Source organism: Dasypus novemcinctus, chromosome 10, assembly GCF_030445035.2.
Source record: "Dasypus novemcinctus isolate mDasNov1 chromosome 10, mDasNov1.1.hap2, whole genome shotgun sequence".
NCBI classification, from domain to species: domain Eukaryota; kingdom Metazoa; phylum Chordata; class Mammalia; order Cingulata; family Dasypodidae; genus Dasypus; species Dasypus novemcinctus.
The window spans coordinates 22646250-22660363 of NC_080682.1; the positions used below are offsets into that span (position 1 = coordinate 22646250).

Sequence of the window (14114 nt, forward strand, 5' to 3'; positions counted from 1 at the left end):
TCTAGTATGACGAATATTGTTCTAGCCATGTCCCTGTACATCTAATGGGCAGATTATAGAAAGGACCATTTAAGAAAAACCATGATATGTTAATACAATGGATTTACTTGACTTTTACACATTCATTTTTATACCGTACTGTGCTCCTCTAATGCAACTTTATTTTTTTCAACAAAGATCTGTAAATACAGAATCTCATACCAAACCAGGCTGATCTATTGTCAGCAACCACTCCACTAAGAAAACAGAAATGCCTAGTCATACCTATCAGAGGGACTAATCATTTCAGATGCTGAAAATCATGTTGTGACTAATCAGAACCAAAATGGCTATTAAAATAGCCATTCAGTGATAAGAAGAAAATTTCTCTGATCTTATTAGTAGTGGAAGAAATCACAATAGAAAAGTTATTCAATTTTGACAATGCAAGGATTTAAAATTAATAGGCACCCAGCTATTTTGCAAAGTATTTGCCACAAATAAAATATAGTGGTAAAATTATTAAGATATTTAAAAACTCATAGAATTAATTTAAAGCAATTCAGTCCTGATATATAACAATGTTAAAGGTAATGAATAGAAAATTGATAAAAGTACCAAAATTCATGGGTAAAAATATTAATAATCAAAATATGAACTGATTCTGTTTTTAATATTTCTATGTTTAAAGAATTAAAAAAGACTGGCACTATCATTCATTGCCAGAAAAAAAGACTAATACAATTTTTCTGGGAATCTATAGAACATAATATTTTAAGGAAAATTAAAAATATGTGTACAATTTAATCAACTATCATGATTTTGAGTATCTGATAAAGATTGAATTAATGAGACCATTCAATATTTGTCCTTTTGTGCCTGGCTTATTTCATTTATCATAAGGAATGTATGGAAAAAATACAGCAAGTATATGCTAAGGACTGTAGTTATAGACAATAGTCTAATCATGTTCTTTCATAATCTCTAACAAATGTTCCACAACAATGTAAGATGTGGTAGAGGGGTGGTATATATCAATTCTACACATTATGAGTTATTGTTTATTGAGCTCATAGCTTCTCTAATAAAAAAATAAAAAAAATAATCTGTCAAAGATATAAAAAGAAATTTGGGTGAAGATTTTCCTTGTAGTGTTATTTTTTAAATGAGAGAAAAAAACAAGTAATATATAATATGCAACCAGTCCTTACTTTGCATGGTACTCTGTTAACTAAAATGTGCCTACACAGGAAGCACCCTTGTTTTGCACAGTTCTCAGTCCCCACGGAATGGTGTAAAGGGAGGCAACCTACATTTAATAACTAAAAGACAAAGTTTCTGCTGGATAGAATAGAAGTTGGCTGTAAATGACTAATAACTGAGTATGGACATGATGTATGTGATCATAAATTAGTGGTTGAACATTGTGTGATGAATATTTGGATTAAAATGTTAGTAATTAAAACGATGTTTTTGAAACCAAAAAAATGAAAAATATACTTACATAGTATTTTATAAAGATAGCATGTTCCAAAAATAAATATATATTATGGTCAACTTTGTAAGATAAAATGATTAATGGGAACTAAAACTCTCCTTTTTATAACCATGTGCACATTTTTCATAATGAAAAATTACTGCTTAGATAAGCAAGAAAACAAATGAACAAAAAAACTGCAAGTAAGTCCAGCTTCTAGAACATATAATAAAAGGATCATATTTGTTAAAATAGGCACCTTAATATGAAAGTAGGAAAAAATTGGGAGTTACAAATTTGCTGTATATTAGGTATTGAAAACTGGACGGTCTTTCAGGTTCCTTCCAATTTAACTTTTATTAGTTTTTTCTTTGTTATTATTGTGTGCTTTAATAGTTTGGAATTCTTTAAGGGTAAACATATGATCATGTATCTATTAGGTGTGAAGGGTGGGGGCAAGTCACTGTCAATTCCACTATCTACAGTCTCTAGATGTGGAACACCAAACCTTATTTTTTATATAGAAGTATACTTCTTGGAAGGAAATTATAGACAATAATTGTGTTTCTGGTCTGAAACATCACTTTGTAGCATATAATGGCATTAGGAAGAAGAGAAACCAATGAAATTTGAGTTTCAATGCATTCTGTTTGATGGATAAATATTTTCTGCATTGATATTATATCCATTAAATTCGTGTATATGTTAGGAAAATGGAACACATAAAGCCATTGATGATGTAGTGAAACTTGGGTACCAATAGCCTGATTGTGTAAAAAGCAATACAAAAATATGTAAGAAGAATGCTGTGGAAATTTATCTTAGTAGAACACCTGTCAGAAGCAAGAGTTTATATTTATGAAGATTTTCCTACAGAAGAAAGAAAAACTGTCTAAATGTTAATGATACAATAAAATTTGGCATATAAATATTACACTATATTTTTCATTTAAGAAAAACTTAATTTCAAAGAGTATAAAGCAAGCTGGAACATGCTTATGTTAAAATTTAACTATGAAATACTATAAAAATGTTCTTACATACTAAAGAAGTGGTTATATTAAAATAGTATGTGGGTAAAAATTAAAAAGTAGATAAAAAATAAAATAATAAATAGTATGTGAACAGAGAAGAATTGGAAGGTAAAACAAATAAATTTTAAAAACACCAATTAATATAGTAGTTAATGATATTTTGGGTACAAAATATCAAAGGCCCCTTAGGAAGAAAGGAAAGTTAGAAATGTAATCTCCCTTTAGGAAATCTCTCTTGATTAAAGAAAAATGATGAAATAAATTGGCATGTCATAAATGTATATAAAATATTAGATTCTTTGTTGAAATATTAAAATACATATGGTTTTACATTCATGATAAGTTTTCATCAGGAATGACCCAGGTATGGTGATGGAAATATCTGGAGTTAGAAATATGATTCTTTTAAGAAGAAAATTAGTTTTCATCAAATGAAACTGTGTAATGTATCACATGAATGTAAATCATTTTCATATTCAAGAGAAATTTGTGTATCACTTCACTTTTCCTGATAAGTATAGATCAAAGATCTTCAATTGTGACAGCCTAGGGAGTAGAAATTAGGATTTCTTTGCTAAATAATAAGGTGGAAATGAATTCTTGAGTAATACTAAAATGTGTCCTTGCATTATCATAAACAGAAAATTTCTGCTGTTGGGTTTCCTATCAATCATCACTTCATGTCATTATTTCCATTTGACCCTTACTTGGTTCCAAGCTATGCATACATGAAAGATGTTATTATCACTACTGCAGAGAACAGTGTTTATGTAGTCTCAAAGGGGCAGGTACATTTTGATTGTTTTTGAAACTCACTATTTTGTAGATGACTAGAGAAATTGAACTTTTCTCTATTTTGCCAAAGTTTCTCATGAACACTGTTGAGAGCCTGTTTTCCCATCCTTATACTTGAGACTATACATAAATGGATTCAACCTGGTACTCACAAAAATATGAACACTGCTATAATTTTCTCTTGTCCCACAAACTGCTCTTTTGCTGGTCTCAGATTCAAGCAGAATAGGAACATGGTGACAACTATCAGGTGGGAGCCACAGGTTCTAGTGTACAGCCCCTCACTGGAAAAGATCCTTATAATGGTGATGAAAATGAAAATGTAGGAGACGAGGAAGCTATAAGGTTGATCCCAGCTGACACAAATAAGGTAGTTTGCTCTATGTAAGTGTCAGAGCATAACTTAGAGGGGTGGGTCAGCATAGTAGGAATGGTTGATGGTATTGAATCCACAAATGAACAGATAGGAGGTCAATATTACCTCCATCATACCCACCATAGAACCCCACAGATTCAGGAAGGTGACCAAACAGATGAAAACTGGCATGGATATTGGGCTGCCATATTACAGGGGATTGAATTACATGGTCATGTACTAGACACAGGCCATGGCACTGAGCATGTAATAATCTTTAAGAAGCAGGGTCATAAAAATAAAGCCCTGCAACTCAACACCATTAGCTATCTGGAAAATTCAGATCAAAACGAGATACCATTTCACTCCTATTAGAAAGCCTACCATTAAAAATGGAAAATAGCAAGTGTTAGGATGCAGGCATATGTACATTCATTCATTGCTGATGGCAAAGTAAAATGGTGCAGCTCCCTTTAAAGACAGTTCGGCATTTCCTCAGAAATCTAAATATAAAACTACCATATGATGTGGCAGTCCCACCACAAGGTATATACTAAAAGGCTTGAAAGCAGTAATTCAACCAGATATTTATACATCAATGTTAATAGCATTGTTCACGATTGTCAAAATGACATCAACCCAAATGTCCATCAGCTCTTGAATGGATGCCTGCAATGAAATATTATTCATTAAGTTCCCTTGTATGTATACCATAGATACACAGATATAAAAAATTATTCAGTTACCATATATATATGGTCTAACATTTCCCCTTGTGATATAACAAGGATGAATCTTGAAGACATCACGTTGAATGAAGTAAGTCAGACACAAAAGGAAAAATATGTTATGAGCTTGCCAATTTGAAATAATTAGGATAAGCAAAATGATAGAGTCAGTATCTAGAATATAGATTACCAGGGGCTGGGTTGGTGATAGGCAATGGAAAGTTAAGGTCTAAAATGTACAGAGTTACTATTTGGAATGATGGAAATGTTTAGGTTGTAGATGGGGTTGATGGTAGCACAACATTGTGAACATAATTAACATCACTGAAATCCATATTTGAATATAATGAAAAGGGGAAATGTTAAGACTACATGGTAACTGAATACTCTTTTTAAAATCCATGGATCTATGCTATACAAATAGGGAATCCTAACTTAAATCAAGGGCTTTAGTTAATAGTACAATTATAAATGTACACTATTATCAATTGTAACAAATATTCCACAAAAATGCTAGGTGTTATTAGTGGGGTAGTGTGCAGGAATCTTTTTTTTAATGCATTCTTCTGTAAACCTACAACTTCTCTAATAAAACATAAATAAGTAAAAATAAATTTTATAAAAGAAGAAAATAACACTTTGCCAAGCACCCAGCTTAGGAAATGTTTCTTCTCAGATAAAGAGAAAGGTAACAAGGCATCTGAGGAGAGACAGTGGCATGAAAAATATCCACACAAGCAAATGTGTGAGGAAAAAGTATGTGGAGGTTTGGACCTGGGAGCTAATCAGATTAGTAAAATCATGCCACGGTTTCTGTCAGGGTGATGAGGCATATCAGTAGAAATGACCCAAAAAAGGACAGAGTGCATCTCTGACTGGCTGGCCATTACCAAAAGAAAAACCTCAGTTACCTCGGTGCCATTACATTTGGAAACTATCTTCATCTTTATATTTTCTTTTAAAGAAGAATTTGCCAGATATAAACAGAAACAAATAATTTGCAGCTCAAGAATAGGCAAAATCAATGAGCTTTAAAGCACACTGGTTTTGAAAGGAGAGGACCAAAAATATTTCGCTTAGAGTTAGAAGAGTTACAATAGGTGGCATCATGGTTTGAGGTGCTGATCAAGGTGAGTAATGCATTTGAAAAGCAATTTTGATGTCCATTCACCATATTCTGCTGCCTGAGTTGTAACTCCAGCTTAACTCTGCTAGCACATACGGCATTTGCCTAAGCCCGTTAGGGTTCCTGAGGCTCAAGCATGCCCCCCACCCATAGTCAGATCATGACACAATACTTGAGGCAACGGGTTCAGTGGGTGATTCTGATTCAACTAAACAACATTGCTACCAAAAGCAAACTTCCTATAAGTTGGGAAGTGTATCCTTCCTAAGAGTCCTAAGTCTCAGTCTGAGCTATACATTCCTACTCATTCGGTCTCTTTCATTTCCCACTTCTCTAACATCAGTGGAACACTCCCAGTCCCTTGGTGTCCTATCCTTCCCAGTTCCTTCACACTCAATTAACAACTGAAAATCTGGACTGTTTCTTCACCTAATTTCTATTGTTTATGTCAGAATTCTACTCTTATCTCACAAAAATCCTCATTTATCCCACTGCCATTCCTAAATACCTTACATCCAAACAATGAGGAGGTGAGTTCAAAATTTAAAATATTTATAGTGAATCTGAAAACCACTTGTCAACACTTCCTCTTCTACCTGTTAAGTCGAAGATAAAATAATCTCTTCTCCAAGCTACTTAATGTTCTCCCCTCTTCAATACTTTAAAGAATTTATTCAATCAACACCAGTCAGTGACCTTTCATAAACATAAAACTTCATGTTGTTGATGAAAATGGCCCAAGTCTTTTCATCACTTTTTTTGATGATGATTTTCAGTTATGTTACAGAACTTAAAAGTGTGGATTTTCTGACCATCCAGATTTAAATTACCTAATGTTCTATTTTGTGCCTGCCCATTCACTTAATTTAAAGCCAGTCATTTCTTGTTGGCAAAGTAAATTCATAAATTGAAAAAGTATTATGATGTGTTTCTGTATTAATGAATATAAGGAAATTACTAAATTAGAAAATAATAAAGAAGAGTTTTTTTTCAAAGAAGAGTTATCATCCTGTTTTAAGAAAAATCAAATCTTTAAGTATTTATTTATTATGCAGACAAGGGATCTCCACATTAACAGGTCAAACAATAAGAATTTCTATTCCATAGCAATATTTCAAGCAGTAAGATTGTACTTTCTTCCTTTTTATTACATTATTTGCATAAGATATCAGGAAATAAAAATACAAACATTACAATAGAGCAATCTTTCCATTTCAATATGAGAAAACTACTATAATAATGCTCAAATATTCCAGTTTCATGGGTTGGTAATAAGGAACTTTTTAATATTGACCTATAGGTTTTTCTCTGCTTATTTTCTCACAACTTAACCCATAATTTGAAGGTTTGCCAAAATTTGGGACTATACTTTGGTCTGGAAGAGTGAGTAAACCAGTAGATGCAGACAAGTGAAAATGTTTCTTGGTTCTATTATCCTCTAATGCAATGATAGATAAAATACAACTATTCTTTATATTACTTTCAGGCCTCCACCTAATCATTAACTTTATGAATGGTCCTCATTCTCAGACCTGTCTTTGAGTAAAAGTAGTTTGACAAAATAAAGTCAACGGGTCAGTCTTGTTCAGTATAGATCCATAATGTCCATTCTTAAAAGGATGCTCAGATTGGACCAGTATTTATTCTTCCTTCCACTGATTATGTCATTCTCCTGCTATTAAGACGAATTCAGATCCTTCCTCTCTCATCAACCATGCAGGCCTACTTCTAGCACTCTTTATATGACCTCACCTCAGAACTTAAAAAGAAAATCTAAAATCTTCTGATGCGAACTCTCTCACCTTTACTAAAATAAATATAAAAACTCACCATCACATATTTTCCCTTCTATATTCTTAAAAGTCATCCCTAATTTCTTAGTCAATGTTAAGAATCCGTGCACTCACATATCAAGCAGGATACACAAATATTAGGCAGGGATTTCATTCTCAAAGGAGAATCTAGTGCAACAAAACATCAAATTAATATTATACCCTCGAGGTGCAAAGGATATTTTAATTGCCTCTTTAGAGTTATTCATAAAACACTTGAGGGAAAATACCTAAGATATACACTATCAATCTTTCTACCATCTGACAAAATATGGTAAACCAACTTTCGCAGGTATGTCATTTTCTTGATTTGTACACTAAAAAATACAGCTTGTTTTTTCCTTTTGTGATTAGTATTTCAACAATGTTGAAAAGAACAATAATTTCATCAATTGCACTTGACTTTTCTATTCATATGTTAACGATTCATTGTATCTCTAAATTAATTATTATGTGCAAAGTCGTTCTGCTATATGCCTGCCACCTAAATTAGCTATGGCCTATGGAGCAGTCCTTGAAGAGTATTGCAACAAAATCTTATATTCATAATAAATGAATGAAGAAAGAATGGCTAGAGCTGGAGTCAAATTTATATTTGAACATTATCTGTACTTCCCAAGACAAGTATTTTCATGACTGGGTGGAACAAATTATGGGACCACAAAATGTACACCTTCTCAGATATTTGCATGTGTTATTTACTGTTCAAATGCCACCTTCTCAGAAAGGCCTTCTTGGAACAGCTACTTTCAATCATCCCTTACACACCAGCATTTCTCTTCATAGTGCTTGACTCCACCTGACATATATATTTTTTAAATTTTTTTATTTGTTTGATATCTGGTCTCTCTACTGAAATATATGTGCCAAAATGTTTGGGAATTTGTTCACTGCTCTTACCCTAGATCTTAGCCTAGAAGAAATCTGACTTTGGATTATAAATGAATAAGTGGGTGTCTCAGTTTACAAAATAGAAAGGACAATGTAAGCATGTATCAAGACATAAATTTAGATAGTTCAGTGTGTTTTGAAAGAAATTAAACCATAGAAATATGGGTTTCAAATCAAATAGTTGTACTGAACATTTATCTTCTAATTAGTATTTGAAAAAATAGTATACAGAGCTGAATGTCCTGAGAGATAAAAATTTCACTTGTCTAATTAAATGATGTAAAGGACATGCTGCTTTTCAGATCTAATTTTCTTTCCCTGTTTACTTTTTTTTACTTTTTTCCATGAAATTTGAAAAAAAATAGAATTTACATATAAGTACGTTAGTGTGTGTGTGTGTGAGAGAGAGAGAGAGAGAGAGAGTTTTCGACAGAGAGGGAAAGATGGGTAGAAATGAGTAAAACAGTGATAAAGGGTGAAAATGTTTTATATAGATATTCTAATGTACTTGTTGAAAAGAGTAAATTATCTATGTACATTTATCAATGGCTGAAGAGATCAATGAGACAATGACAAAACGGGTGAAATAAATGAGAAATTAGGATTGGATAGAAATCTCACATTTCCTGCTATTTTCAATTTTCAAAGGATGAGGAAATGTCCTGCCCAAATCACACTACACTGGCTGAATTCACTCTGTTGGGATTCACAGACGATCCAGTGCTGGAGAAGATCCTGTTTGGAGTGTTTCTGGCCATCTACCTGATCACATTGGCAGGGAATCTGTGCATGATTGTGCTCATCAGGACCAGTTCCCGCCTCCATACTCCCATGTATTTCTTCTTGGGCCACCTCTCCTTTGTAGACCTTTGCTATTCCTCCAGTATTACTCCAAATATGCTGTACAATTTCTTCTCAGACCAAAAGACCATCTCCTATGCTGGATGCTTCATACAGTGTTTTCTCTTCATTGCCCTGGTAATCACTGAATTTTACATCCTTGCTTCAATGGCATTGGATCGCTATGTAGCCATTTGCAGCCCTCTCCATTACAGAACCAGAATGTCCAAGAATATTTGCATATCTTTAGTCATGTTCCCCTATACTTGTGGCTTTGTGAATGGTCTCTCTCAGACACTGTTGACTTTTCACTTATCCTTCTGTGGTTCCCTTGAAATCAATCATTTCTATTGTGCTGATCCTCCTCTTCTAATGTTGGCCTGCTCTGACACCTCTGTCAAAGAGATGGCAATGTTTGTAGTTGCTGGCTTTACTCTCTCTAGCTCTCTCTTCATCATTCTCCTGTCCTACCTTTTCATTTCTGCAGCTATCTTGAGGATTCATTCTGCTGAAGGCAGGCACAAAGCCTTCTCTACTTGTGGTTCCCATCTGGCAACGGTAACTATATTTTATGGAACTCTCTTCTGCATGTACTTGAGGTCTCCAAATGAGAAGTCTGTAGAGGAGTCCAAAACAATTGCAGTCTTTTATGCTTTTTTGAGCCCAGTGCTGAACCCCTTGATCTATAGCCTAAGGAACAAGGATGTGATCCATGCCTTCCAGCAAGTAGTCAAGGTAAATCTCTTCCACAAAATTGTAAATTAGATATCTGTTCATTTGAAGGCTTTGATAACATAGTTACTCCCTTCAAAAGATAAATCTATTACTCTAGAGTTATGATTTATCATCATGAACTCTGAATGGCTGCTCTTGTTGATTTCTCCAGAAATTAACATTATGAAGACAGATCATTTTAATCAAAACTTTAATACTTAATTTAAAAATGGTTTATTTGGCAGGGATCCTCCAATAATAAGTTGATTGACATTCATGAATTCACATAATTACTTAATGTTTTATTCACTTGGGGGTAAATTTTTACAGATCCTTAGTGTGATTCAAGATAAAATGTTAGTTTTGTACTTTTTATTTCAAGGATAAAATATTTTCTACTCCAATGTGTGTGCAGAACAATATTTTAAAAACTGCTTTGCCAAATTTTTAAATATTTGAGTCAATCATAGGTTTAGGTTTTCTCTAGGTGTCCCCCAAATCCATGTTACAGCCATTGTTTTACCTTCTATCAATATGATCGTCCTCAGTTTTGAAAATAAACTGACAACATCTACTTATGAGTTTCCAAAAGTAATGATCCATTTCAATCACTAATATAGTAATGGCACTCCAGTCCTTTGGATAAATGAAAGGTTTCATAGCTCTGATTTAGGGCTAATTTACTAAGAGTTAATAGATTCTATTAATTGGCTTTGCAGATCCAATAATACCTTGAAATAACACACAAAGTAGTAGACGTGTTGGAGGACAAGATCAAGTGTTTATTTTTGTTCAAAAAGGGTCCTGTTACTCCAAAATTTTAAGAAACTTTGACTTAATGCACCTAGTCCAACAATTATCAAAACTTTCATTAAAAGAAAATAATAGTAGCAAAGGATATTTGAAAAGATACATAATTCATACACATTTGTTCATGCATTGTTGTCAACTAGATTATTACATATTGGATCATATATATTTAAGTTTCATTAAATTGCTTTAAATGTTTTGCATTTTATCGTTGTGCACTTAGCACAACGATAAGAACTGCTCATGCAAAATTCACTAGCATTTACTGTAAAATGTTCAAATTTATTTTCCAGAAAATTTCTTAAACTAATTTTTATAAAATTGGTCCCCATAGATTAATCTTAGCTGATTGTACATGACTGGACCTATCAAAGTCTTTCAGAAGCAGAAACTAAAAAAGAGAGAATGTGTTTTCTGAATGAGTAGAATACTATGTTAAATTTCAGTGCTGTTTGTTTGTAGATTTCTTTGGTGTTGTCTATGATAGTTAGGCAACAGGAACAGCTGACTACAGGGAGATGACACAGAAATCTATAAATGAGTTTCAGAAGGTATTGATAGTGAAGAATTCCTGCCTCCGTCTCCTTAAGGACACCACCATCATTTAGTCCACGGAAAATTCCCTTTCCTTTTTGTTAATAAACAACTGTGTTTCCTCCACTAGCAATAGAATGGTCTAATCGTTAAATTTATAATCCATTTGAAGAATGTATTTTAAAATTAGTGTGAAATATACTTTATCTTTTGCCTGCCTAACTGTGTTCTTCCTTTTATTTTCTAATATTAGAAATACAGAAGCCTTCAGGAGACAAATTTAAGCTTAGATTTGGCAACCTCCTTAACTCAAATGGTTGAAGTACTTAGAGTCTTTATTTTAAATTCTATGTGTTTATTTTATTTATGTTTAAATATTCCCATTGTGTGAGTCTTTGGGTGAAAACCACCTCACAAATTCTGTTTAAATAGGATCAAGGATAAACTAATGAATAAAAATCACTACAGATAAATTCAGTGTTGGTTTAGCACCTCCTTTTATGAAACTATTTATTTATTTATTTTTAAAGGAGCTTTAGATTACATACGTTACATCAAAATTATAGGGGATTCCCGTATACCCACTCCCCTCCCCTACACTTTCCCCCATTAACAACATTTCTCACCAGTGTGGTGTATTTGTCAAAACTGACGAAAACGCATTGAAGTATTGCTCCTAAGCATAGTTTAAAGTTTCCATTATGTTTTACATTTTGTACCATATAATTTTATCGGTTTTGGCAAACTCTATAATGGCTTGTGTCCATTATTTCAATATCATGCAGAATGACTTCTATATCTCAAAAATGCTCATATTACACTTATTCTTCTCTCTCCCACCCCTCAGCTCTGGTGACCACTGTTTATATATTAGTTCTACAGGTCTCCTCAACAGGCTTTGGTCATATCAAGTTCTTCCATTACTAGAATAATATTAAGTCTACTTTAGTCCATAGTTGCATTCCCCCTTATGTTTGTTCATTCCTCTATCTTGAGGATTTTGGGATGGTGATGACCACTCTGCTTCTTACTGAGAGGAGCTTAGATCTCCGGGGGAAATGGACTCTACTCACATCCCTGCACCACCATCAGCTCCCTCTACTGCTAAACCACTGCGTTCCACCTTATCATGGGTTTTGCCCAAACTGAACATCAGTTTACCCCAGTCTATTTCCATCCTTTCACCTAACATATCTTCCACACTAATAAGCTTACTTCACTCAACAAAATTATTCAAGATCTATCCCTGGTGTTGCATGTGTCAATACTTCATTCCTTCTTACAGCTGAGTCATACTCCATTGTATGTATATACCATATTTTGATTATTAATTCATCAGTATAACTATCTATTTGAATCCTCGCAAATGAACCTATAAAGAATTATTAGTCCTTTTTTTTAACATTCAATAAATGATGGGTGACAATATTTTAGATTTGAATGCTATACAGTCATTAAAATATTTTGTTTTGAAATTTCCTGTCAAAGAAAAAATCATTTTATATAATATTTTTTGAAATAGGTTACAAAATAAATATATATGTAATAATCAACATTGTAGAATAGTAAGATTAAGAAAACATAAGTTGCATATCTAGGCAAAATTTTTCCATACTGAGCAATTACTGCTTTTTTAGCAACAAAAACAAAAAAAAAGTTCATTACCAATATACTCCAGATTTTAGAATATAAAAATGTGTCTTTATTAATATTAGCACTTGAATATGAAAGTAGGAAACAACAGGGAGGAAAAAACCTGCTCTATAACACGTTGAACTCTGTACCTGAATAGTTCGAAATTATTCAGGGGTAAAGATATGGTTATTTGTTTGTCACAAGTGAGAGGAGAGTCATCATCAGTACCTCAGTCTATACTTTCTTCATCTTAAAAAAAAATTCTACTTTCATTCATAAATACACTTACTTCTCCAAAGATATTTCCTGGTAATTACAGTCACTCCTCCCCTCAAGCATAAACATTATATCACAGTATAATACAATAGCATTAGTAGAAAAATAATCTATGGAGGGTTTGTAACCATAAATGTTATAGGGTGCATAAATGTTTTCTGTGTTGATTTTCTATCTACTAAATTATCAGATTTACAAAATAAAAATAAAAACTTCCAATACTGTTGACCATGTAGTGAAACAACAGTACACATTTGTTGGTTTGATTTCACACATTCCCCCACAAAAAGCATTGCAAAAAGATGTAAGAAAAGAAATCATGGAAAGCTATTTTAATATAATAACTGACAAGAAACAATAGCTTTTATTTATGAAAATTTCCATACAGAGAAGGAAAAAGAATGAAAAATTCCTCTCAATGATGTAGTAGAATGTGGCAAATTGTTAATTCTAAATTATATTATGCCCTTAAGAGAAAAGTTAATTTCAAAGAGTATAAGGCAATCTGGATTGTGCTTAGTTACAGTTATCTGTAAAACACTAAAATAAAATTTTCATGCATTTTAGAGGAGCTGTTGTCTTAAAAACAGTATGTGTTAGATGAGAAATGGAAGGTAATAAATTTTATTACTAAAATTAAATAGTAATTGTTAATGTAATTTAATAGCACACTTATATATCCCTTTCAGCCATAAGAAAAATTAAAAATTAGAATTGTCATTTCCCATTAAGAAGTGAATCTCTTTGACAAAGATTTTGATGAAACAAACCATAATGTCATAACACAGGTTTTAAATTTACATAAAGTTCGCATCAAAAATGCAATGGAAGTGTAATGAGAAAAAAATCTGCAATTAAAAATAGGAGTTTCTTATGAAAAGTCAATCCACTTTAATTAGAGGAAAAGATGTACGATATCACATGAATGTCAATCATTTTTGAGTTCAGAAGAAATTTATAGGCCAATTACCTTAGCTGATAACAGTAGCTCAGTGATGTTCAGTATGATGGTCTAGGGAATGAAAATAAGGACCAATTTGCTAAGTCAAAAGTTGGAAATGAAATATTGAGTAAGACTAAAAACATAA

The 14114-nt window shown here is 32.7% G+C and overlaps 1 protein-coding gene across 1 annotated transcript; it reads left to right on the forward strand.

Annotated features, from left to right (window-relative positions):
- The first annotated feature begins 8874 nt into the window (after positions 1–8874).
- LOC101440949 (olfactory receptor 5M10-like) lies at positions 8875–9822 on the forward strand. The gene has a single exon (XM_004484660.2). It carries the CDS (start codon positions 8875–8877, stop codon positions 9820–9822), a length of 948 nt encoding a protein of 315 aa, XP_004484717.2.
- The last annotated feature ends 4292 nt before the right edge of the window (positions 9823–14114 follow it).